This window comes from Mauremys reevesii, linkage group 10 (assembly GCF_016161935.1).
Source record: "Mauremys reevesii isolate NIE-2019 linkage group 10, ASM1616193v1, whole genome shotgun sequence".
Taxonomy (NCBI): Eukaryota; Metazoa; Chordata; order Testudines; family Geoemydidae; genus Mauremys; species Mauremys reevesii.
Genome location: NC_052632.1, coordinates 70,135,597 through 70,163,591, shown reverse-complemented (window position 1 = coordinate 70,163,591; position 27,995 = coordinate 70,135,597). Strand labels below are relative to the sequence as shown.

General features: G+C 39.9%; 1 protein-coding gene across 5 annotated transcripts in view; it reads right to left on the bottom strand.

The window, feature by feature from the left end:
* The window catches only part of CYTH3 (cytohesin 3), a 94,546-nt gene that overhangs the window by 31,226 nt on the left and 35,325 nt on the right, over window positions 1-27,995 (bottom strand). For all 5 annotated transcript variants that reach the window (XR_005585904.1, XR_005585905.1, XR_005585906.1 and 2 more), the window contains exons 2-7: window positions 23,474-23,556; window positions 21,931-21,995; window positions 21,420-21,486; window positions 15,021-15,139; window positions 4,922-5,002; window positions 937-1,049 (exon numbers count right to left, since the gene is read on the bottom strand). Coding sequence is in view for 2 of the 5 variants with exons in the window: in XM_039493467.1 (XP_039349401.1) it covers window positions 937-1,049; window positions 4,922-5,002; window positions 15,021-15,139; window positions 21,420-21,486; window positions 21,931-21,995; window positions 23,474-23,556 (528 nt within the window). In the remaining 3 variants the exon portion in view is untranslated. The remainder of the gene's footprint in view (window positions 1-936; window positions 1,050-4,921; window positions 5,003-15,020; window positions 15,140-21,419; window positions 21,487-21,930; window positions 21,996-23,473; window positions 23,557-27,995) is intronic.

Genomic DNA, 27,995 nt, shown 5'->3' with positions numbered 1-27,995 from the left:
CTGAATAGCAAAGTAAAGGAATTATGTGCATCCCCTCCTCCCCCCACAAAAAAACCAACAAAACCCTACATACAAGAATAAGTCTTGAGTTCTTTGGTCTGAACCATGGACATGTATATATTTTCTAAAAAGAGAAAATGACCTAAGGATTCAGATCGGTGGGAAACTTTCGAATGCTCCCTCTGAACACTGGACCTGTTACCATTCAAACATGCCATCTATCAGCTGAGAGTTTGTATTTGCTTTTTGTGACACAAACCATGTAGGTTATTTGTGCACATTTTATCTTCAAACATTTTTGCTCCAAGTTACTCCTCCCCCGCCCTTGCTCCTTCAACACTGTGCTGGGTTTGTAAATCTGTTTTAAAGGGTCCAGGTTTAAATGTTCGGTTATTTTCCCCCTTTTTTTTTTTTGCCAAGTGGTTCTCCTAACGTTAGTCCCTTCAGTTTTATTTTTAACATGTTTTGCTTTTGCATTTATACTTCAGACATAGGTGATGAGGCATAACATTCTGTCATTTGCAGAAACTGGTCCCCCAAAATAATCCCAGAAATATTGCTTATTTTGATGCAACAGCATTTTGCTGTAGCATCTTCTACCTTTCAGTTTGTCCCATCTTACTACAGCTCTTTGGAGGCATTTGTATGATATGTTGCACTTTATTAATAGTTTATTTAAACCATTGTTTTAACACTGCTGGGGGAAAGATGTTTTTGATCCAATCTTGCACCTCTAACTTCGAAATAAGAAGTCGTGCAGGATTAGGCTCTTTCTTTTGCCCACACCTCAGAACATTCTTGTTTTTCATTTCACATATTGTCTTATCCTGGACTTCCAAGTTTGCTGCCTTCTCTTTGAATTCAAGACAGTTTATTACATCATTTGTCAGATCACGTGTTAAAGGTGATTCTGACAGAAAATGTATCATGACTAACCTGTAGACTGAAAGACTCCAGGGTTACAAAGGCAATAGCGTGAAGCAAAAGCTTCCATCATACGATCAATTTTCTGAGCCTCTCCCGGAAGTCTGAAACTCCACAGGAATTGCCTATAAAAGGGAAGTATAAACACTTCAGTAAAACAAGATCCATTCCAATATTTATACATTAGACATATATTGGCAATAATCAGCTTCTAAGCAGAAATTAGTAATTTGTAAATAAAATGAGAAGTTATTTTAAAACAAATCTCAAAATTCAACTCATAAGCAATTAGAAAATATTTTAACTCAGCACTTAGCCAAGAGCACTGCATGCTCACAGGTAAGACAACGTATTCTGGGAAGACCACGTATCCTGGTACAAATTTTGCAATTCTCTCCTTTTCCATGTTGTCAGAAGCAGGAAATACACAGGAGGCCACGCTTTCTAACTAGCTGTACCACAGTGCTTCCTCACTGCTAAAAGGAGCATATTCTTCTCAGGACTTTGTTGAAAGGAAAAGAGGGCTGTATTATACACAATGGCCCAGAACCAAAAAAAGGTGGACTAAAACCCGATATCTTCATTTGAACCAACCAGACATAATGAGTCAATGCTTGGGATAGCGAGAGCCCTTCTTGACTGGGATGGATAAGGGACAGACTATGCTACCATTGCCAGATCTTAAAAAGGAAATGTGACCTCTCAATATCACTGCAATGGGATTTAAATTCAGATACAGGAAATAAACTGTTCCTATTACAAGTATGAAATAAAAGTAGGTTTTGCCTTCTTCTTGGATTGCCCTTTAAAAAAATAAATCAAACTGACAAAGATATAAAGCTGCAATAAAATGTTAAGCAAAATGATTGCACGAACTGATCTACAATTAAAAGGACTATAGATTACAAATGGTGATTAAAATAAGATCCAAAATAGTGCAGAACAGCAATATTGGCATTAACACAGAGTTTATAGGAAAGTGATGTTCTCAAGTGCCATACCACATAAAATGTTTTTCACACTTCCTGTTGGCATTATCAGTTTAGGAATTATTATGTGTGTTCTTAAGTCCAACCATCAAAGCTACAACTGTAAGGCAAAGTTAGGGCAGACAGCACAGCCTCTTGTTTGTGGCTCTACTTCTTTGAAGCTGGCCAGTTGAAGCAATTGTACGTTCTTAAAACAGGAAGTAAATACGAGATCCACATCCATAATATAATGATGTCAAAAAAGAAACCAAGGATTAGGTACAAAAAAGTGCCAGTCTAAAAAAAACTTCCACTGTCTGGTATTTTTACAACACTTCTATACAGAGACTGAATCTGCTTTCAGGAGGGATACCCTGTTGACATGTTAAACATTAAGCTTCCCAATTCATGAAAGTGAAGACCAAGAATATTTGCAAGCAAAACAGAGTATCTTAGGACATTTGTAATGGGTCACAGAACCTTTCATATCCAAGCTGCCAGCTCTAAACCGCTCCAGATCAGCAGTGACTGAAAGAAGTTGCATCAGATTACTGATTGGTAGCATAAATGAAGCTAATTTTAATGGTCTAAAGCTCATTCCTGGTGGACAGATATCTCAACACAAATGGGCCCCTTACTGGCAGTCTCAGAGAGAATGCCGAGTTGACTGGGCATGGAGAGTGAACTAGCACTACCTATGCTGCACCTCTTCAGTGCATGAAATGAAGAATTTCACCTCAGAACCAGCAATCCAACACTTGCCATGTGTTCTAAAGAGAGCTGGTCTGAGAAACTTGGACTGAGCCATATTTTGTTGAAATATGCAGTTTTGTCAAAATGCTTCATGAAATCGAACCCATTTTGCACAAATTTTGTTTACAAAAACAAAACAAAAAAACAGGAAGAAGTCTTGACAATGTCAAAGAGTCAAAATCAAAATCAACCTTTCAATTTGTCTGAATGAAGCATTTTGAACAATCTGAAATAATTCTTTAAAAGGAATTTTCCTTTGGAGAATTTTGAAATTTTTGGTTTTCACTGCAATTTGGAATGAGGCTAAATTTCAAAATCTTTAAATTCTTCACACAGCTCTAGTACTAAATTCACTTGCAGCATATTTTAGGTACAGAAACCAAGTGAAAGTGAAAGCTTGCCAGACTAATATAAAATAAGAGAGAACATTTTAGGTAAAGGATGCATGAAATCAAGCAGCTTCCTAAACCATATTGTACTACAGTTGTTTTGTTGTTTGTTTGTTTGTGTTTGGTTTGATAACTTTACGGATTTGGTACAACATAACTCAAGTTTTGCTGCAATAAATCAATATTGGTCAATTTTAGTATCTTCCACAGCCTTTCAGTTTCACTTATAAAATTCAAGATTTGTGAAAACTCAAGTGAAAATAATACTGCATATATAGATAAGTCACTGTACTCCCCACTGTCCTATATGATAAAACATAAATGTTTTGCATTCCCTGTATAGCATGTAAACTGAAATTTTCATTCTCTGGGAAACTTCTGCTCTCAATGACTCAGGATTTACATTGCTGTCTCTCCATTGGCAATTAGATCAAGCAAAGATGGGTCCGCCTGAAAAACTATTTGACGGGTCCTAAGTACAAAGCTTGTCTCCTTCCCACAAGCCTGAACAGCTGGATATGGTAGGGGAAAGCAGTAGGAAATAACTGCAAATGGTGCACTTCTAGGGAGAGTTAAAATCTCTTATTCATTTGCATCTTTTAAAAAAAGCCATGCCCACATTCACATTGCTAGGCCATTTATTAACCAGGTGTTCCTCTCTACAGTACCTTCCCCTTTGCCACGTTTTATTCTGTGTGCTACATCCAGCTGTTGCATCTTGTCTTCAGATTATAAATTCTGTAGTTTTTTTTAAACTATGTTTGTACAGCTGCCAACACAATGGGGCCCAATCCTGATTGAGGATTTTGGGAGCTACTATAATAAAATAATTAATAGCAGCAGCCTTTGGAAGAGTGGATTGAGGTTTGCTATTAAGAGGCAGAAGGAGATGGAAGTATTGTATATTTCAGACAGAACCATGGCATCAGAGGAAACATCCTGATTCCTCGGGCAGCTCAAGTTATCACCACTACAAGCCTTAGTCAACATAAAGCTGCTCTTATGACACACCACATGAAAATTTAGCATGTGTAGGAAAGACCATATCAACATTTTAACCTGTCTGTTTTGGGGTGGGAGCCCCTTCCGGCTACAAGTTTGACAGCACTCTCTAAACCCTGGCAATTCATTGGAATAATCTGGATTTACATCAGCTTAATAACCAAATTCAAGCACTACATATTTTAACCTATCTGCTGCCAACCTGTGAAAAATAAGGAGTCTATTATTTACTTAACAAGAATAAATATGTTAAGAATTTAATTCTGAGGTGGTGGGAAGGAAGCAATGGGGAAAAGTAGAAGCAATACTTTGCTTTGACAATATTCTCTTTACAATGGAATCTAAATCGCCAATTCAGAGTCAGGGACTTTTTTGCTTATCTCAGAAAATTTGCACATGTGAGCTATTTGGCAGGCACATCAAGCATCATTTCATGGAGGATAGGTCCATCAACGGCTATTAGCCAGGATGGGTAAGGATGGTGTCCCTAGCCTCTGTTTGCCAGAAGCTGGGAATGGGCAACAGGGGATGGATCACTTGATGTTTACCTGTTCTGTTCATTCCCTCTGGGGCACCTGGCATTAACCACTGTCAGAAGACAGGATACTGGGCTAGATGGACCCTTTGGTCTGACCCAGTGTGGCCGTTCTTATGTTCATCTGCAACTGGTCTTTGGCCCTTTGCATTTGTGTGAAATCATTAATTTCAAGTATTAAGAGTTCAAAGGTAATGTATATGCAAACAAGCAAAAAAGAGGGAAACGAAGATTTGTTTACTAACAAGATACAGTCAAGTCAAAGATCAGCTGCTTTAGTGAATCATCATCATCTATATACTTAGATTTAATTAAATATGAATTTTGATAGACAATTATAATGCACTCACCTTAAGGCTTGTACAAGATTGAGATCAGCAAACTCATGGAGTTCAACAAAAGCCTGAAGAACTTTAATATTAAATTCATCTCTGAGAAAAAAAACCAAAATGACAATAGAGAATTACTACACCAAACCATAAACTTAAAGAACTGCTTCAAGAACTGCTTCCTATTATGCAAAAGAAAGAAAGAAAGAAAAGAAAGAAAGAAATTGACCAGGCAAATAGAAGCCATCATTAATCAAATGAAGCCACCATTAATATTCCCAACACATATTTAGCTTTGGGATATTTTAAGCGCAAGATTCTTCTCCCAGTTTTGCTAAAATGAAATTTAACCTAGTAGGATTAGTAAGTGCTGCTGCTGCCATTAAAAACAGGAGCTGGCAAGAGCCTGTCACTCTACATTGATTTTAACTCTTTATCTAAATGATCTTCAAAATGACTCATTCTCTTTGCTCAACAGTTATTGTTGCACCTCTCTTGAAATGGGAACCTCAAGCAGTCTGGATAAATGAATGGAAAGACTAGAGAGTTTCATGGTATCTTTTATATGTTGAGCTATAATCCTTTGCTGAAAATGCTATTTTGTAACTTCTTACAGAAATATTCCTAGAGAAACAACAGTTACTAACACAGGCGCCTGCTTCCTCCTTTCCCTGGGAGTGCTCAACCCCTGCTCTGCCCCACACCTGCTCCGTCCCAGGCCAGGCCTCCACCCCACCCCTACCCCCAAGGCCACACCCCACCTCTTCCCGCCCCCACCCCGCCTCTTCCCATCCAGTTCTGCTCCCTCCCCCAAGCGTGCCCAGTTCCTACTCCTCCCCCTCCCGCTCCTGCACGTCGCGGAACAGGTGATCCCGTCGGGCGGGACGGGGGAGCTGGCTGCTAGTGGGTGCTAAGCACCGAGCACCCATGAATTCGGCACCTATGGTTACTAACCTTCCATAACTCTTGTTCTTCGAGATGCATTGCTCATGTCCCTTCCATGCTAGGTGTGTGCATGCCGCATGCAGCATTGCCAGAGATTTTCCCCTTTGTGATTTTCCCCATTGGGCTGGCTCTAACACTCTCTGGAGCCACATGCTTATATGCCGGTATAAGGGGCTCCACTGGCCCTGCATCATCTCAGTTCCTACTTGCCATTGACTCTGACCGAGGGGTAGGAGGGTGGTCATGGAATGGACATGAGCAACACATCTCAAACAACAACAGTTACAGAAGGTTAGTAACAGTTTTTTCTTCTGCGAGTGCTTGCTCATGTTCATTCCATCATTCCATGCTAGGTGACTCACAATCAGTACCCCAGGAGGTGGGCTCGGAGTTTACGGACATGCTGATTGCTACACTGCTCTTCTGAAACTGGCGCTGTCTAGGGCCTCCTGGATGATGGCATAGTGGGACACAAAGGTATGCACCGAAGATTAGGTCACAGCTCTGCAGTTGTCCTGGATTGAGACCAGCGTGAGGAATGCTGTTGACGAAACTTGGACTCTCATGGAACGAACGGTTACGATGGCCAGAGGCGGGATATTCACTTGCTTGCAGCAAGCCTGAATAGAAGCAGCAGGGCTACTAACGGCATGACAGGGGAGGCCGCATGAGCTTTGACAGGACCAGGTTTAAGTGCCATGTGGGGGAGAGGGGGGAAAGGGTTGGTTTGCAGACTTGAGGATCCAGTCTTTCCAAGCCCTTGAGAAACCAGACCGTTATTTTGTGAACCTTAACAGATGAAAGGGCCAGGGCCTGCTGTTTTAAGTGGAGCAAATAGTCCAAGACAGACTGAAGGGAAGATCGAGATGGAAAGAGATCGTATTCGGAAGCCCAAAAAGCAAAACATTTCCACTTGCCTAAGTAGGTAGCCTTGGCGGAAGGCTTTCTACAACCTAGCAAGACCTGCCAAACCTGTTCCGAGCAGGGATGTTCTTCAGGGTTCAGCCATGCAGCAGTTAGATGCAGGGAGGCGAGGTTCAGATGAAGTAACCAGCTGTGGTCTTGTGAAATCAGATGCAGACGGAGTGGGAGAGAAAGTGGAGCGGCCACTGAGCAGTCCAGGAGCATTCTGAACCAATACTGGCGCAGCCACACTGGTGCTATCAGGGTAACTCTTGCCTTGTCCAGTTTGATTTTTAGAAGAACCTTGTGAACGAAGGAAATCAGGGGAAAGGCGTACAGTAGGTGGCCGGCCCACAAGAGCAGGGAGGCATCGAAGAGGGAGCCTAAGCTGTGCCCACGCAGCAGACAAGACTGCTGACATTTTCTGTTCTGCCTGGTGGCGAGCAGGTTCACCTGGGGAGGCCCCCCACTTTTGGAAGATGAATCTGGTGATCTCTTGGTGATGGGACCACTCGTGGTGAGAGGAGAAGGATCAGCTAAAGTGATCCACCAATACATTCCGGCCTCCCGAGAGTGCGACGCCTCGAGGTGGAGTGTCTCGCACACAAGTCCCATAGGTGGACAGTCTCCTGAAACAGGGCCAAGGATGGAGCCCTTCCTTGCTTACTGCTATAGAATATGGCCACCGTATTGTCTGCCAGGACTTGTACCACCGTGCCTGAGATCTGGGGAAGGAACAGGTGGCATGCTAAGCGAACCGCCCTGAGCTCCCTGATGTTTATGTGCAGGGAGAGTTCTTCCTGGGACTAAAGGCTCTGAGGTTGTTGAGGTGGGATCCCCACCCTAGGTCTGATACATCTGAGACTAATACCAATGGTTGTGGGGTAACAAAGGGCACTCCCATCGTTGCCGACCTGGGGTCTTTCCACCAGTGCAGGGAGGTGAGGGCCTGTGAGCACCGAGTTCACGTGGTGTCTGCTCAGGGAATAAACTGATGCTAGTCACATCTGGAGGGGTCTGAGCCACGTATTGAACCACGTAAGTACAAGCCACCATGTGACCCAGTAGCCTGAGGTACACCCTGAGCTGCTGCGATTGGGTGGGCCATGACTTTGGATATCAGGTTCTGACTTGGCTTGGCTTGAGTCAAGCACTGCCCTGATAAATTCTATTCTCTGAACCGGGACAAGAGTTGACTTCTGCTTGTTTATCAGCAGGCCAAGTGTCCTGAAGGTGACTTGGACTGTGCTAATACTGTTCTGTACCTGAGCCTGTAACCGACCTTTGATCAGCCAGTCATCAAAGTACAGGTAGACTTGTACAATTTGCTGCCTGACTAAGGCTGCTACAACTGCCATTCACTTGGTTAATACCCATGGGGCTGCCGATAGACCAAAGGGGAAGGCGGTGAATTGGCTGACCCTCTATAAACCTGAGAAATCTTCTGTGGCCACAGAAGATAGAAATGTGAAAATATGTCTCCTTTAAGTCAAGTGCAGTGTACCAGTCTCTTGGGTCTCAGGAGGAAATGATGGAGGCAAGGGAGACCATGTGGAACCTCAGTTCATTAAGATATCTATTGAGATGATGCAGGTCCAAGATAGGCTGGAAGCGCCCTTTGGGCTTAGGAAGTACTGGAAATGGAACCCTTTCCATCTCAAGTCTTGAAGAACTTCCTCCATGGCCCCTATCAGTAGGAAGGATTGCACTTCCTGGACGAGGAGTTGCTCATGATAAGGGGTCCTGAAAAAGGAGGGGGAGGGGAAATGGGAGAGGGGTAAGTAGAAACTGCAGGGTATAACCAGCTGTCACTTTGTTCAGGACCCAACAGTCTGATGTTATGAATGACCATGCCAGACTGAAGAGACAGACAGTCCGAAAATAAAAGGGGAGGCAGATTTGAAATGGTGATGGGTACAGCGCCCTCGGGTGCACTTTCAAAAGGTCTGCTTGAGTCCACCAGAGTATCTCTGAGACCCCCACTGGGAGGCTGAGTTGGGCGGAAGTGGTTGGCACCATCTATAACCCCTCTCTTTTCTTGGAGGCACCAAGAACGAAGGAGACTGCTGGGGCCTAAAATCCTTTCTGGAAGCAGACAGAGTGTACAGGCCTAAGAATCATACAGTGGCCCTTGAGTCCTTTAGTCCATGAAGTCTCATGTCTGTCTGCTCTGAGAAAAGAGAGGAGCCTTTGAAGGGAAGGTCCTGGATGGACTCTTGGACCTTGTGGGGTAGGCTGGAGGACTGAAGCCAGGAACAGCACCTCATGGTGACCGCAGAGGCCACTGTCTGGGCCGCTGAGTTGGCAGCGTCCAGAGCCACCTGGAGAGAGGTGCTGGACTCTTGGGGCAGGGAATCTTTGCATTTATTCAGGGAGTCCCATAGATAAAATCCTATCTCCCCAGCAATGCCTGCTGGTTGGAGATACGCAGCGGGAGGCTACCAGTGGAATAAACCTGTCTTTTGAAAAAGTCCAGTCTCTCGGCATCTTTCTGTTTTGAGGCAGCACTTGACTGTCCCTGCCTGTCCCTTTCGTTCACTGCAGACACCACCATCTTGGGGGCTGCGAGTACAGGTATTCGAACCCATTTGCTGGCACTTAATACTTCTTCTCTGCCCTTTTTGAAGTGGGGGGCCAGAGAAGAAGGAGTTTGCCACTGGGCCTTGACTGGTCCCTTCACTGCCTCACTGATGGGCAAGGCCACCTTGGATGGAGCTGCTGGCCAGGATATCAATAAGGCTGTGCAATGTCTCTTTGAGCTCCTCAATTTCCAGGCCAACATTTGTAGCAACCTTCTTTAGAATGTCTTGATGGGCCCTGAAATCATTCTGAGGAAGCAGGCTACTGGGACCCGCACCAGCCTCGTCTGGGGAGGAGGAGGAGGAGGGGGCTTGCACCGGTGGAAGGGCTCCTTACTGTTCGTCTCCCTGGACTATGCCAATGGAGGCAACAGGGTCAGTACCGGAGTTGAGCAGGAAGGAGCAGTAGCCCATCCTTCAGAGACCACTGAGTAGGAGCAGTGGTAGGAAGGATCTGGTACAGAGGGGCGGGGGAGGACCCCAGGGGTTCCATTAAGGCCACTGCTTCAGCCAGTAACTCACTGGCCAGGTGCCTGCCAGAGGACTGGTACTGAAGCTCGGTGGAGCATAGGCTGGTATTGATGGTGGGCTTTTGGCAGTACATAAGGTTCCCTTTCGGACTCCGAGGAGGATTCTTCTCTTGGCAACCACGAGGGAGCGGTACCTGCTTCCACCTCCATACAGTGACAGGGCTCCAGGGACTGGTGGTGTCCTGGAGATCGGGATGCTGGATCCCGACACACCCTGTTCCCTCCTGCTTCCGGATGCCAGAGCTGGTAGGTGTCCCATTGGCCTTGGTGGAACCGAGAGAGAAAGAGAGAAGGTCCCTAGCTACCTGAAAAGCCTCTGGAGTCAATGATACTGTCAGTCCACAGGCACCGTAGTGGCCTCCTGGTCTCAGTGGAGAGCCCTGCACCAGGCTTAACACTCTCAGCGGAGTTGACGGTGCCAACATGGGTCCAGGGGCAGAAGAGTAGCCAGGCCTGGGTCTCACTCAACTGCCTTCTCCTTGCTTCTCTCTCTCCTGCTCTCTCGGTCCACTGCTGCTTATGCTTCTTCCTCAAAACCGGAGATGGAGAACAGCGCCAGGAAGAGCTCATTGCGGTGGGAGAACTTCGACCAACACCAAAGTACTCAGCACCGAATCGGAGAAGCTCGGCTCTGAGATAGGTCTGAGAGCAGCTTCCATGGGGACAGCCTTCAGTCTGATGTCCCCGTCTTTTTTGGTGCAGGGTCTGAAGTCCCAACAGACTTGGCTTTTGTCCTTCATGTGAGTTTCTCCCAAGAACTTTAAGCACCTGGAGTGCAAGTCACTCTCGGGCATAGGCTTGCCACAGGCGGCACAAGGCTTGAAGCCCAGGGACCGGGGCATGCCCGGCCACTGGGGCAAAGAAGTCCCTCACTATAGGAAATAACCACACACACACACACACACACACTACACTATGATAACTATGAATGTCGAAAAAAGTTCAAAAACCACTAGGAAGAAGCATTTCCAAAGCAAGAAGGGTCATTCCAGCAACCGTCATGGGCAGTAAGAAGGAACTGAGAGGGTACAGGGCCGGAAGTGCCCCTTATACCAGCGCACAAGCATGTGGCTCCTGAGGGTGCCCGAGCCGGCCCAACGGATACCACTAAGGGAAAAATCTCTATCAACAGTGCAAGCAGCGCATCCACACCTAGCGTGGAATGGACATGAGCAAGCACTCGAAGAACAACAAAACATTACTATGCTTTCTTTAGCAACAGCACACTAGAGGGGGAAATAGTCAGGTTTCCCTCCCCCCATCCCCTTTTCCTATAGGGCAGAACCATCACTGTCAAACTGTTAAATCAACAGCTACCAATAAGGCCTGCTCCCTAAGTACAGACCTAAAAAGGAATAATAAAATACCACTTAACACGTATAGTATCCTTAGTCCATTCTGAAAAATCCCTACACTGAATGCTTCTTTACCAAGGTCACTCAAAAAACCTAATAGGTATTGAATTTCATTTCCCCCTGTATGTCCCTTAAACTTCTAAACAAAACCAAAGTTAGAATGAGTTTAAAGTAGGCAATATAGTATGCAATTTTTGAAATGCAAACAGAAATTTAATACAAGAACAACCTGGGTCCACATGCAATTTAATTTCAACACCAAACCTGACAGTAGTGCAGTCTATATCTAGGACTTTGGGAGTGGAGGGAGAGGGAAAATCAAGGTGTGGTGTTGTTTAGCTCCTACCTCACCAGTAATAGTAACACACAACAGTTTTAGCATGGTTCAAGGGACAGAATAGAATTCACTTCACTTTTGCATAGTTGAACTGGCACAACACTGCTAAGAGAAGTAAAAATTTGATTACATTAATAAAGTTAGATGTACACAGCAAGCAGAAATGTTGCATAAAAATTAGCTTTTTTAATATCCACATTTCTGACTTCATGCTGGATATTTTCCATGGTTTTCTGGCCAAATATTAGCCACATATCATTGCAGTCATATTTTCAGTTCTTCTAATGTTTTAATTGCCACTCTATAGATTGACACTAATTTCTGAGTCGTAATTTGACATTTAATGTTGGTTACTATATTAGTCAGCAGTTAACTGTTCAGAATTCAAGAAGATGGAAACTGAGTTGTCTAGACACAGTATACTCTCACAACTGAAACCATGGAAATTTTAGGGATTAGTTAGGAAGAGACAAACAGCGCAGCTTGATTTTTTCAGATCCTAGATGAAGACTGCAGTGTTGGCAGGTTTGGGATGGGAAGAGGTGGGAAATAATATTTTGAATTGTAAATTGAGCTAGTTTGCTACGATCCTGCAAACACCAGCTCATGAAAATAATCACAGTGACTTCGGTGGCACTACTGATGTGAACAAGGACTAGTTGCACAACTAAGGGTTTGAGGATCAGGCCCTGAGAGGAAAAAATATTATTTCAAGATCAGATGCCAGAGTGAAAAAGAGAAGAAACATGGATTACTTTACACAAACTCTAGTGTAATTATGGAGATTAAGTTAATGATGCACAGTGGAGGTATAGCGATCTATAAAAAAAATATCGACATTTTCATTACTTGTAGTTGAAATATTCAAAATGATGTTTGGAATGTTTCTCAGAGGTCTAGTTCTTGTGTTTCTGCAAAAAGTTGAAATTCCTACATACTGTGCACCATGTTACAATATAAACTTTCATTATGCCTACTTAACTCTAAGGGCCTATAGCGAACTGCAAGCTAAGACCCCAATCCTGTAAATAGATTCCATGTGGCCTTAAGGGTGTTATGGCAGAGAAGATCAGTTTACAAGAGTAGGACCCAAGTGACTAGGCTATTAAATCTGTAACTGGCATCTGATTTTGATAAAAAATATAGGCAAGAGTTATGTCTGTAGTCTTTTAAATGAAGAAAGAAATTCGTTTACAGGTTTTACCAGTGATACAATTTTGCAGCTGAATTTTTTTTTAAATAAATATTTTCTGCACTGCATTACAACTGAAGTAATCTGCATATTGATTATGCTGTACATGATAAAAGCTAAGCTGCATTCTCCCCTTTAGGTGCCTACTTAATACCCATTAACGTTAATAGGATATGTACGTGCAGGGAAGAAGACAACATTAAATACAAACAGATGACTATCATTAGTCTAGGCACCAACCTTTTGAATGATGAGCAATTTTCTCATCATCTAGTTACTACATCATGAAACATTCTTTGTCTGGGCAGACCCTTAAGAACTACTACAAGATTGTTGAAATACGATTCTGAAACCTTCCAGAAGTTTATGACATTAAATCTTGCACAATAAACAAATCTAGAAAAACTTTTATTTTTCCGAGTAACTAATTGTGTAAGCAATGTGAGACATTTTCATAATTCATCCATTTTAAAAAAAGCTTCTTACAGCATAGTGCTTTTACTTCCCAATATAACTTTTATATTCCTCAGGGTAGAATGTAGCTCATGCAGCCAGTGAAGGTAAGAGAGACACTGATAAAAAGTGTAACTCTCCACTAGAGCGGTCAAGTGATTAAAAAATTAAATCACGATTAATCGTACAGTTAAACAATAACAGAATACTATTTAAATATTTTTCAATATTTTCTATATTTTCAAATATATTTATTTCAATTACAACACAGAATACAAAGTGTACAGTGATCACTTCATATTTATTTTTATTACAAATATTTGCACTGTAGATAACAAAAGAAATAGTATTTTTCAACTCACCTAATACAAGTACTGTAGTGCAATCTCTTTATCATGAAAGTTGAACTAACAAATGTAGAATTATGTACAAAAAAACCTGCATTCAAACATAAAACAATGTAAAACTTTAGAGCCTACAAGTCCACTCAGTCCCACTTCTTGTTCAGCCAATCACTCAGACAAACAAGTTTGGTTACAATTTGCAGGAGAAAATGTTGCCCGCTTCTTGTTTACAATGTCACCTGAAAGCGAGAACAGGTGTTCAAATGGCATTGTTATAGCTGGCGTCGCAAGATATTTACGTGCCAGATGCGCTAAAGATTCATATGTCCCTTCATGCTTCAACCACCATTCCAAAGGACATAAGTCAATGCTGATGACAGATTCTGTTCGATAATGATCCAAAGCAGGGTGGACCGTTGCATGTTCATTTTAATCATCTGAGTCAGATGCCACCAGCAGAAGGTTAATTTTCTTTTTTGGTGGTTCGGGTTCTGTAGTTTTCACATCAGAGTGTTGCTCTTTAAGACTTCTGAAAACATGCTCCATACCTCATCCCTCTCAGATTTTGGACGGCGCTTCAGATTCTTAAACGTCGGGTCAGGTGCTGTAGCTATTTTTAGAAATCTCACATTGGTACCTTCTTTGCATTTTGTCAAACCTTTGTGAAAGTGTTCTTAAAACAAACATATGCTGGGTCATCTTCCGAGACTGCTATAACATGAAATATATGGCAGAATGTGGGTAAAACAGAGCAGGAGATATAAAATTCTCCCCCAAGGAGTTCAGCCACAAATGTAATTAATTAATTATTTTTTTAAAGACCATCATCAGCATAGAAGCATGTCCTCTGGAATGGTGGCCAAAACATGAAGGGGCATACAAATGTTTAGCATAGCTGGCACATAAATACCTTGCAACGCAGGCTACAAAGGTGCCATGCAAACGCCTGTTCTCACTTTCAGGTGACGTAAATAAGAAGCAGGCAGCAGTATCTCCCGTAAATGTAAACAAACTTGTTTGTCTTATCGATTGGCTGAAGAAGAAGTAGGACTGAGTGGACTTGTAGGCTTTAAAGTTTTATATCATTTTGTTTTTGAGCGCAGTTATATAACAACAACAAAAATCTACATTTTTAAGTTACACTTTCATGATAAAGAGCTTGCACTACAGTACTTGTATGAGGTGAATTGAAAAATACTATTTCTTTTATCATTTTTACAGTGAAAATATTTGTAATAAAAATATTATTATTGAGCACTGTACATTTTGTATTCAGTGTTGCAATAGAAATCAATATATTTGAAAAATGCAGAAAAACATCTAAAATATTTAATAAATTTCAATTGGTATTCTATTGTTTAACAGTGTGATTAATCTTGATTCATTTTTTTAGTTCGTGTAAGTTAACTGCGATTAACCGACAGCCCTACTCTCCACGTATTTAAACATACTGTATAACAAAAGAAATTTGTTTTAGTTTACCTCTCACCAAGGTAATCTCCAATAACAGTTTTATTTAGTCCTTCCCCTTTATAGAGGAACTGTGCAATGTCTTCTGGAGTGTTCTGCAGCAGGTCATTTTCTATAAGAAACTGGATCCCCTAGGAAAAGAAATTTAAGAGGAAGAAGAATTATGTTTCCTTTCACAAACATTTATTTGAACACTGTCCAGGATATTTTGGGATGAATACACAGAGATATACATATCCATACCATTTGCCACATTAAAAAAAATCTGTAGATTAAATTACAGAAATCATTTATCTTTCAGGTAACAAAACTAGATGTCTTTTCAGTCAGGTAGGTAATTTCTAGAATTAATTTACAGATCAGAAGATGGAATTCCTAAGGTTGGAGACAGCAGGTGGCAACTTAAATTCCTTAAAATATAGGAAGATATTTAATTGAGTAACTATTCCATATTGGCCATGGGAAGCAAACTGAAAGGGGACTTAGCATTTAACAACATTCATGTCAGTCCATGTTACTGCATTAATATCGGGCAGAGGGCATAATCTGTGAGATCACAAAGAGAGATACAGAGACAATACAATTTACTTATCATCATACTACAAGATAAAGCATCTGTTATAATTTGCAATACCATGACTGAATGCATCAAGTCATTACTTGCAGTAGAAATTATGATTTGAGATAATTCCATTTTGAGAATTTACGGGAAAATTTGGCATTAAAATGGTAATTAATTTCTGTCCCTGCTTGAACTAAACTATTGAAAGAGAGGATCCCATCACGGTGCTTGATCCAAAGCCCAGTGAAGTCAATGAGAGTCTTTCCATTTCATTTAATGAGCTTTCAATCAAGCTCATTCAGAGATGGGCTGAGGAAACAAGAGAGAGTAACCCTATAGAGAGGGTCAAGAGACAGGAAGGTCTTGGCTTGTCGATTCTCAGCGGCCTTTTTAGCCTTTGTACTTCCTAAACATTCTCATGAGATACAGACTCCTTAATATACAGTTTCTAGGAAAATCCAGAAGGCTTTCTGCAAAGAAATGAGGAAAGGACATTTTCAAAAACTGCATTAACATTATAGAAGTATTAGGGAATAAAAGGGGTGCTGTGTTAGCTCTTATAAGGATACTCAAGTTCCAGACAGATATTTCTGCAAGACAATATTTCTCTAACAAAATGTCTTAATTTTTCCATTGCTTTCACAAAATTTATAACAAAATGTTGGGAGAAAGTAGCAATGGCAGCTCCATGCAACTATGAGGTCCTGAATTCTATCCATATGTGGAAGAGTTCACTAAATTATTAAAATCTTTGCCAACACGTCCTGAGATTCAATTTGTTATTTTTAGAGATAAAAGCAAAAAACTTTTCCATTTCTGTAAATGGATATTATTTATTGTTGTTCTCCTCCAGACTTGGAGGACATCCATCATCCTTGAAAAGGTGGGAAGAGAGAGGAAGAAAAAATACTGTACTACTTCTAATTTTACCTTCCACTGTCCAAGCCATTAGTGAAAACATGAAAATATTCTTGTAGTTGGTTGATTTAGTTTGTTTTTGCCTGGTAAGAAGGATTAGTTTGCTGACAGCAATCTACTTTAGGAGGGCAAACCTATTGCCATTCAGTCTTGAAGCTTTTTTTTAAAGCCAGGAAGACCATTCACTCTCTTGAAGTTTTGCCATTGGAAAAACTACTTTCAGTGTCATGATAGAACACTGATGTTTATGACTCTCTTTTCAAATCACAGAGAAAGACACATGATTTCATTGCAAATAAAATATTTCAGTTTTATCTTGTAGTAGCAGTAGCTGTGCCTTCTCAGACATAATGATCCCCCTGAACTTTGCTTGATAGTTGGACGTGTTGACTACTTAGCTAGACAAAAAGATGCTCCAAAGAGGAGTAAAGGTAGGCAAATAAAATTAACTTTTTGCTTCCAAGAATAAGTTTGGTACATGTCTGAAAAGAGCACTATGACAATTAGGAGATTATTCCAAATTGAGGAACAAATAAGATTCATCAGGATACACAGCTTTAAAAAAACATAAACCACCACTGAAAGTCATAAATCTGTCAAGCACAGAAAATCCTATAGGAGTTCTAAAGGATGCGTTCCAGAGGTGTCATAACTGTGGAGTTGTTAAAGCAGTGTTGATTTTTTTCCACTTAAATCAGGATTAAAAATCACTACCATACTTAAATAATTTAATTTTGTCTTTAAAATGTAACACCATAACTCTTCAGAGGATGATCGAATTTTCTATACTTCTTTGGTCAAAAGACTAAGTTTGGCAAAGGAAAGATTTTAAAATGAGCCCTTTTTAAAAAAAAAGTTTTTAAATCTCTTATAGCTAAAGAACCAAAGTCCCTATAAACTCCATTCTCTCTCACACACACATACACACACATCTGGGATAGGATAATTTTTTAAGTTTGAACAGAAACACATGAAATAGATTTCAGAGTAGCAGCCGCGTTAGTCTGTATCAGCAAAAAGAAAAGGAGTACTTGTGGCACCTTAGAGACTAACAAATTTATTTGAGCATAAGCTTTTGTGGGCTAAAATCCACTTCATCGGATGCATGCAGTGGAAAATACAGTAGGAAAAAATATATATATATATACACATATATATATATATATATATATATATACATATACATATACATATACACACACACACACACACACAGAGAACATGAAACAATGGGTGTTACCATACACACTATAATGAGAGTGATCTCTTAAGGTGAGCTATTACCAGCAGGAAAGAAAAGCTTTTAGGTCTGTAATCAAGTGACCAGGGAGATTGAAGTGTCACTCGATTACAGACCTAAAAGTTGCAATGTTACAACAAAAAAACTTCAAAAACGGACTCCAACGAGAGACTGCTGAATTGGAATTAATTTGCAAACTGAACACCATTAAATTAGGCTTGAATAAAGACTGGGAGTGGATGGGTCATTACACAAAGTAAAACGATTTCCCATGTTTATTTTCCCCCTTACTGCTCTTCACACATTCTTGTCAACTGCTGGAAATGGGACATTTTGATTATGGCTACAAAAAGTTTTTTTCTCTCCCGCTGGTAATAACTCATCTTAACAGATCACTCTCGTTATAGTGTGTATGGTAACACAAGATTAACAAGTTCACTTTCTTACAGAAGCTAGAATAGGTGAAAACTTCCTTTTAGCAGAAAAATTATGCAGAAAGGCCATCAATTCAGGATATAGGCCTTCTAGATCTGATAAAGTAGCTTATTATAAAGAACATTATTTCAATATATGTATAGTATCTTATAGAAGGCTGAATGCAGTTATGTGCGGTCTTGGTTTTTTTCATTACAGGTACATAACAAGTACAGTAGATTCATCATCAGACAATTTTGAAAGCATATGGACAATGGCTAGGGGATATTAGTTTTAATCTCCAGAACAGGTCTTAATGTATCTATTTTAACTGAAATATAAAGACATCTCATCAACCCTACCCTTGTCTTCATGAAGTTAATCAGGTTTCTTAGATCTAATTATACCTCTTTTCTGCACATCCAACTCCTCAAATTACCATCCACAGAAACAGACATCTTAAATACCCTGCAAACCAGGACTCAATTTCATTTTCCTTTGTAGCAGAAAAGAGGTGATAAACAATTAAGAGGCAGATAGACAGGAAGAGGAGATTTGTCTGGGACAACAACAGTGTCTGGAAGAAGTGGATCAAACAGACCACTCAAATACCCCTGCCTCCCACTCTAGACTTTGTCTCTCTCTGTACTGCTTTAGCCTCTGCTGACTAATTTAAGACAGCTGTATTAGTTTGCCTTCTCCACATAAAACACGATTACAAAAATGCATTTATACATTCACTATAAATATTAAATATATTTTTCGTAGACAACTATTAATGACTTCAATTAAATCAGCTTTGAATTTCAGTTTATATTTTAGAGTTAATCATAAAGTTTTATACCTCCCAAGAAGAACGGTCTTTCGAGATCCACTACAGACAATGTGTATCAAGCCCCAGCTATGATTTCATACTTCAAAGTCGCATACTATGGTGCTTTTCACACAAAACCCAAAAGTGTTTTATAAACTTTACAGATATAGAGCCCTGTTCACATGAGATCAAAGCTAAACTGGTTTTAAAAAGATATACACAATAACACCATGTAACTGCATCAAATGAAACAGTTTTCAAATCCAGTTCAGGGTACCCATGGAACAAATCAGCAAACAGAGTCAAATATAATAAACTGTTACCCACAAAAGGTTCAATTAGAATGGGTAACAGATTAGCTGGATTTGAAAATTGCACAGCACTAATTTAAAGTAGGAGTTCACAGACACACTGAATAGAGTGGAACCCCATCCAATAAAAAGATCATTCTGTGGAGTCACCTCCCCTTCCATTTGTGATCACACAATTATCCCACTTATTTCACATTCCTGATCATGCAGAATGCCTTCTCTCCTATTTGTGATCAAAAACAATATTTCTGTTGCAACAACAGCAAATTACTTCTATGGAAGAGCAACATTAGGAAAGTATTTACTGTATTTTTATCTCCCTTGAATTCAACATAGCACTTGCAAAGATAATCCAGCACCATGTGACCACCCAGCTCTTGCAGACCACCACTGTTCCACAGACCACAGCTTCAGAGTGCTGATGTAAACCCATTTCCCACAGATAAATAATGATATAGTAGAAATGTGGCCAGGACTTCTATACACAGGAATAATTTCACCCACCTGTGACATATAGCCATCACTGCAAGAAATGTACCTGAACTCATTTTTTCAATTTGGCTACAAACCTTCTAGGCAGTAAAATAACAGGACACTTGAAAGCATGGCACCTTAAAACAAAAACCGAAAGAAAAGAAAAAAATACACTCACCAAAAGACACAGGTGAAAAAGAGGAAACTATGGCCTATTAATCTAAGTAAGATTATTTAGAAGAAAAAGACATTTTATAAGTTGTAATAGCCTAAGTAACATACAGAGGTGTTAATTGAAAACACTGCTGTAAGTGAACCATTAAGTCATCCAAATATATTCAAGTTCAACATTCTTGAGAAGGAATCGTACCAAAAACTAGCACAATGACCCTAAGCTTTAGTAAGGAAGATTTTGGGGAAAAAAATATGATGTTAATATAGATATCATTCAGCTACTCAAAATCCAATCCTAATGAACTCAGAAAGCAGTAAACAATACATCAGGGGAAATACACAATGGAAATCAGGAAGGGTAAAGAAGGGATTTGAAGAGCAATTAGCCAGATATGTTAAAGCAACAAGAAATTCTCAGTATATCAGGAGGAGGACACCTGCAAGAGAACTGGTGGGTCCTGGACTATGAGAGGGAAAAGGGAACAATTAAGGAAAATAAGGACATTGCAGAGAAACTAAATGATGTCTTCACATCAGTCTTAACCCTAGACATAATATTTCTTCAAATAATAAGCTAAGAAATATTTTTTAAAAAGTGATGACTACGTTTCTACTTGCAATTATTTGTGTAAGTGCTATTTATGAATGCACATTAGCATCTGTGTATATCAGGGTTTCTCAAACAGGGGTCGCCGCTTCTGTAGGGAAAGTCCCTGGCGGGCCGGGCCAGTGTGTTTACCTGCCCCGTCCGCAGGTCCGGCTGATCGCGGCTCCCACTGGCCACGGATCACTGTTCCAGGCCAATGGAAGCTGCTGGAAGTGGGGCGGGCCGAGAGACGTACTGGCCACCGCTTCCAGCAACTCCCATTGGCCCGGAACAGCGATCCGCGGCCAGTGGGAGCCGCGATCGGCTGGAGCTGCGGACGGGGCAGGTAAACACACCAGTCCGGCCCGCCAGGGGCTTTCCCTACAAAAGCGACTACCCCTGTTTGAGAAACCCTGGTGTATATAAATGTATTGGTTTATATGAGCAGTTAATTGTGAGCACAAATTAAAAAGCCAGGTAGGAGACTATATAACAAAGGGCTCCAAACTTCTGACCAAACTGTAAAATAGTTTTAGGACTGAATTTGGCATATCAACACAGAATATCTCCATCACGTGTTATCAAGTCTCTGTGCAAGCGTGCTACAATGAGTATACTGACAGACTTACCTACTGTATTTAGAATTCTGACTACAAGAAAGATGTTTGCTCTAATAGATATACAATTTACTATCATTCTTTTCATTATCATTGTAGTAAAGGGTGGACACAATTAGATTCTGGGCCCATTTTCATGATGATTTTGCAAGGCCATAACAGTGTCCTGATGAATGTTTGGGGAGTTTTAAAATGCACCATTAAATTTAACTTTAATTGATTACCACCAGTTTGGTCTGCATTTGCCAAAAATAATATCATTAACAATAACTTAAATCCTAACAAATACAAATTGTTCTACCTTCTTAGGGTCCATGTTGAATTTCTTCCTTCCCATAGCTATTTGCTTATTTCTCTGTGTAGTTTTGCTATTCATTTGGAAGACAAAAAAAAATAAAAATTATCAGCTGCTCTTGCTGAACGCAATAGTTTAAACTTTGACTTTATTTATATTTTCAACTTTGTTTTTGATATTTTATTTTTATATAGTCAAAAAAAAATCATAGTATCACAAGGCATTTACTTCCAAAAAGTGACAACCAAAAATAGTCTATTATTTAAAATCATGTTACAAAGAGGACCCACTAGTTATCACCTATGGAAAATTCTATCAGATCATTAAGTCCAACTTTCTGCAAGGACAAAATAAAAGCCGTATGATATCTAAATGGATTCTGCAGATCTTAAAACAAGCCAAGCAAAGATTTATATATATCCAGTTTTTGGTAACACAAGCAATTTTTGTTTCCTGTTCCTGAAACACCTTTGCCAGTATCTTATTACTGAGTGGAACGCTTGTCAGAGTTACGTACCTTTCTTCTACACTAGTCAGATTATCAATTTCTGTCATAACCTCTGCTATTTCAAATTTTAACCTCTGCCAAAAGAAGGAAAAGAAAGTAAGTTAACCAACCAGTATTATAGCATTTTTTAAAGATATTCACTCTGCCATAAACAAAGTTAATGTGATCAATATAGATTTCATTTTATTTACGAGTCAGTAGAGCTGTGAGAGAATTGCATAATCAGGGCTTGCTAGAATCTGGCTTGAATTAGTATTAAAAAAAGGGCAGAGCCCTCTATTCTAGCTTGAAAACTCAATGTGGAAAAGAGAGGCTCTACTGAAAATCTTACCTGGGACATCCTAATAGTAGTATGACTAGATTAGCAAGGAAAGGAAGGAAGAGAAGGCCACAGATCATGTGCGAAGACGGTGAGCTGAAGATATCATACTTTTCTAGATGTGGTCCCTACTCTTCCTTTTATTACTGGCCTTTGCAAAAATGAATCATAATGCAGAATGGTGGTGAGGGTTTTCTGCAATAAATAGCAGTGGGAGTTTTTTGTGCTATCCAAACATGAATCAATAAAAGTTGTTGCCCCTTTAGGATATATGGTTTGAAGTTTACACCAGCATTAATTCATAGATATACATTTGTATCTTGTCACCAGAACTCTACTGGGCTCTCTTGTCACTGAGCTCTCTTGTCACTGGGCTCTACTCAGACCATTAGATCCAAAAACCTCATTTATGCTGAGATTCTGTTCTGACTCTCAGTACAAAATTCACTGCTTAGGGCCATCTCTCCTGACCAACGATGCCAAGAGCCTAATCTTTCATAGTGTATTTCTCTTATCCTTTTTCATAGTCTCATTGCCAATACAAGTATTATTTGTAAGTTTCAGTATGAAAATTCCCTGCTCCAATATCTCAATTCACTACTTCCCACAATCATCTCCAGTATTTCTGTATATGAAGTATTAACTATACAAATGAAGTGTATGTAGATACACACAATGTATTATATGAATTCAGGGTAAAATTTTCAAAAGTGCTTGAATGACTTAGGAATTTAAGGGCTTGTCTACAAAAGCTGGGTTGTGAATCTAGCCTGCACTAGCCTGCCACGGACTAACTATCTGTTTGTACCCTCTGATGCACATTAATAATTCCTTAATGTGTTTTAATCTATTCCTCTTTGAAACAGGACTAGTTAGATCATAGAGCATCAATAAACTGTTAATGTGTGTCAGCACAGTGCACATGAACAGTTAGTTGCAGCAGGGTAGTGCAGAGTAGATTCACACCCCAGTTTGCCATGAAATCATTTATGTAGACAAGCCTTACGTCTCACTGAAAGTCAGTAAGATTTAGGTTCTTAAATCACTATGTAAAATTTTCACAAGTGCTTAAATAACTTAAGAATCTAAACTTAGATAACTTTCAAGTCACTTAAGTGCTTTTGAAAATGTTACCAAATATATAATTATAAATACACCATAACATATTGCTACAACATTAAATGTACTGAGGTAGTCTTCTTTGCATCTTTACCTTACAGATAAATAAATTACCTCAATATCATCAATTAGTTCTTTTTTCCTGCGACGAATGTTTAAAAGTTCTTCTCTCTCTTCTATGGAGAGATCATCCGGTACTGAAAATAAAGCAAATGTATATACTATTATTATCAATCGCAGACAAATTAAAGATCAGCAGTATCTATTAATTTGGCTAAGAAAAGCAATTTTTACAAGAAACTGCTTTAGCTAAAAATATGAGTTAAAAACTGGCATATACCCATTGTTACTGAACTTCCACTTTATAAATCATAACTAAGGCAATTAACTGAATTAACATCACCCCCAAAAGATTCTAGCATTCAAAGAAAGCAATACAGCTGCTGGGGACTCATTATCATATAACGGGTCTTATGACTTAGGTCTACACTTAAGTGGACAAATTCATAAAAGAAATCATTGGAATTATACCAGTGATGGGCCAAAGTTGTTCGTATTTTTAAAAAAGGAGATGCCTAAAATTACCCTATGTAGGTTTACAAAATGTACTATGACTTGTAAAGTACATACATTCATCACATCTTTCAGGAAATAATTATAATATTTATATATAGGCCCCTTATGGAGATGTGGTCTGAAATCAGCCCCAGGGTACAGGACACAATTCAGGATTAAATGTTATTTGATTGCTTTGTATGGCAGGTGCAGGTACTGTACTTGCAATACTGCTGGCATCTTTACTATCAATTACTTTTATCAGCAGGTAACATTTTTATTCATTACAGATAAGGACAGAGTTGGAAAACTTTAACACAGCATCTCATATATTCAGTGTTTTACAAGAACATTTAAAAAATAGTTTGCCATATTTAAAACAACTTCTCTCAACTGTTTACTTAGTTATACTGAAATAAGAGTTCTCCCCTGCTGATAAAAGTAATTGCTACTGAAGATGCAAGCACAGTGCTTTTCATAACTGCAGCTGAACCTCAGCCCACCACTACTTCCCCTGTTGCCCTTGTCTGGCAGGCAGGAAACCTGAGGTATTGCTCCAATAATATCTCAGCTGTTTTCTGGGCAATCAGATTTTTCCTTGCCCATTAGTAAGCATCCTAGGTCAGGGGCTGCACCTCATTTGTTTGTACTACACTAAAGACATTGTCAGTGCTCAATAAGCAACAGAATTCACATTTCTTTATGTATTGTGGTTAACAGTTTGAATGCTAGCTGTTCTCATGGAAATGTTTTTGTTTTAATTAAGGTGACAGAGCTGCTTGCCTCACAAGCTCAGTAAAATGCAACTATTATAATAATTAGCAAGGGTTCTGCACCAAGTGAGATGTGTGACAAATGTAGTAATTTTAAATGGCAAAAGCCTTCTCCTTTTCTAATGCATATGCATTTAACAGGCTATAGAGACAAACCAGAAACAAAGATTTGGGTTTATTTTTAAATATATTTGAAATTTGAAGTATATCTTCTTCTGATAGCCAATGGTCAAGCTCCAATTGTAAAAGTTTGCAATTTTTTTTATATATTCTCAATAGAATACAAAATTAAAATGGCAACATAGCAACAAAAAAACTCCAAAGAGAAACTGCTGAACTCGAATATGCAAATTAGATACAATTAACACTGGCCTAAACAGAGACTGGGAATGGTTGGGTCATTACACTAACTGAATCTATTTCCCTATGTTAAGTTCTCCTCACACCTTCTATGGGCCATCTTAATTATCACTTCAAAAAGTTTTTTTTCCTCCTGCTGATGATAGCTCATCTCAATTGATTAGACTTTTCCTGTTGGTATGCATACTTCCACCTTTTCATGTTCTCTGTATGTATAAATATCTCCTGTCTGTGTGTTCCATTCTATGCATCCGAAGAAGTGAGCTGTAGCTCATGAAAGCTCATGCTAAAATAAATTTGTTAGTCTTTAAGGTGCCACAAGTACTCCTGTTCTTTTTCCAGTAGTAACAAGTGATCTCATTAAACTGTCCCAGGTACAAACATGATTATATTACTTTCAATTTAGGAAATGGTCAAGTCTTCTGTTAAAAAAAAATAAAAAAAATTTTTTTGCCTGTTTTTCCCCCTATATATTTATCACTGGAAACCCATCCCCTTTTAAAACATTTTCTCAGAACAGATACTGACACATCTGAAACAGGATCATTCATTTTACACCAGGCTTTACAAAGAGATGTATTGTCTTTTACACACAAGTTTTAAGATTTAGAACAGCCAAAAATCTTGAGTTTGTTTAATAAGCCGTCTAACACACACACGCGCACACATACTCTTCAGCTTAAGTTATTTAACTGATTTAGACTAATAAAAATGAAATGAATGTTATATAATCTCAACTATCGGAAAGGACCAATAGTGCAGAAAAGTCAGTTTTTTAGCTGGGAAGTTCACTCAAGTCTCCCTAAAAGTGTTTTTGCTGTGTTATATGGTTCCTCATTTTTATAGTTTGCCAAAACATATACGTAGTTAGGAAGTCACAGTTCCAGTAACAATTCAAAGCATTAATTAGATTTTAAATTAATGAAATCTAATGTCTACAATTTTAATTCAAAGGGTATGAAATATTTAGATATCCTACATAGCTGCTTCTTTTTATTTCACAGTAAATTGCAAAATCATTGCATTAGCTGCCTTTGAGAGTTCTTTACACAGCAGAATGTTGCATTAGTTTTGTTACAGTTTCTCTTTGTAGTTTCATGTTGTTTAATACCCGATCAAGAATATTAAAGAGTCAAATCGCCACTGAAATCTAATTAAACTTCTACTCTCAATTGACAGGAGTTAAGCCTGAATTAAGTATTGTAGGTTCAGGCTGTCCAGTGTAGGGGAAAAAAATCACTCCATTATTTTTGTAGAACCTTCAAATACACAGACACGCTGTTCCCAGACACAGACACATCCATGCTTATATGATTAATGATATTGTCGCACAAGAAGAAAAGTAAACCAAATGGATTCATATTGTTTTCTGCTGCACTGGAAAATCACAAATTATCCATTTGCTGGATGGAAAAGGAGAAAAATCACCAGGGAAAGAAGATTCTAAACAGGGTAATTTAAGGCAGTGGTTCTCAACTTACACAGCATTTTGGCCCGCTGCCAGCAGCCCCGACCCTGGACCCCAGATCCACACCGCATGGGGCCGGCCAGCTGCCCACCCCAGATACCCGGTGGTTGCCGCAGAGCTCGCAGGGCTAGGTGGCTGCCCTGGAGCTTGCGGGGCCGGCTGGCTGCCCTGGAGCTTGGATCCTGCAGGGCCGGCCAGCAGCCTCGATCCCAAACTCCCAACATGTGTGGCAGGCCATGCTGGGCGGCAGGGCAGCCCGGACCCCGCCTTGCCAGGCAGCTGGGAACCGTGTGCTAATTGGGCCACATGCTGCCTTAAGGCATGACTACACTCCCCTGCAGTTCGGATTAAAGGGGTGTGAATAGCAGTGCACAGCAAAGTGCTGCACTGTAACTCCGCTGTGTGGGCACTGCAGGCACAAGTGTAGTAGTTCTTGCTCCACCACAGACTTTGGGCAAGTCAGTTAGCACTTGTCTAGACGGAGCGTGTGTGGCAACTTGCGTATAAATCTACAGCGCATTAGTATGACACACTAACAGTCTGTGTGGATCCTGCTACAGCACACTAGGAGTATCCCATCAGAGTAGATCAATGAGCACTACCGAACTTGTTAGTGCATGGTAGCAGGCTTCACACAGACAGACAGTGCATGGCAGGCTAACACATGCTTGCACCCCAGCTTGCTACACATTCTCCATCTAGACAAGCCCAGAGTCCCTCTGTGTCTCAGTTCCTCATCTGTAAAATGGGAATAATAATATTTCTGTACCTCAGGGAAGGGTTGTGATAAATGCATTAGAGACTGAGAGACACTCAGATACTACTGAAATGGGAGGCCCATATAAATATGTAAAATTAGATTACATTAATTAAAAGGTTTATCATAGCTAAAATATGTCATTTTTCAATGTGAGAAACACCAAAGAAGTATGTCCCTCTGATATCATTCAATTCAAAATAATTAAAGTCACACGCAAAAAAAAATATCTGCAACAGTACTAGCTAGATCAAGCCGCCACAGTGATGTTAGAGTCTTCTCTGAACAAAATAGCAGGCAAATCTAGTTTAATTTTTTTGAAGGTGCCTGCCACCATTATATTGGCACCACAGGTTGTACAAGGCAGAAAGTCATTTATTCTGGAAAGATAGCAGGGGGCCACTGTGGTATCAACTGCAAGTGGAATCAGCACCTTTAATAAATTCCCATTTATAAATAAATAAAATTGCTGTTGTGCTTAAAAGGTTTGAAAATGTCATTGAGATTTTTGGCATGTGCCTTCACAGCAAGCTGACTAAAATGATTCTATAAGCAGGCTCCAAATCCACTGTTAGAATCACAGAATCATAGACTATCAGGGTTGGAAGGGACCTCAGGAGGTCATCTAGTCCAACCCCCTGCTCAAAGCAGAACCAACCCCAACTAAATCATCCCAGCCAGGGCTTTGTCAAGCCGGGCATTAAAAATCTCTAAGGATGGCGA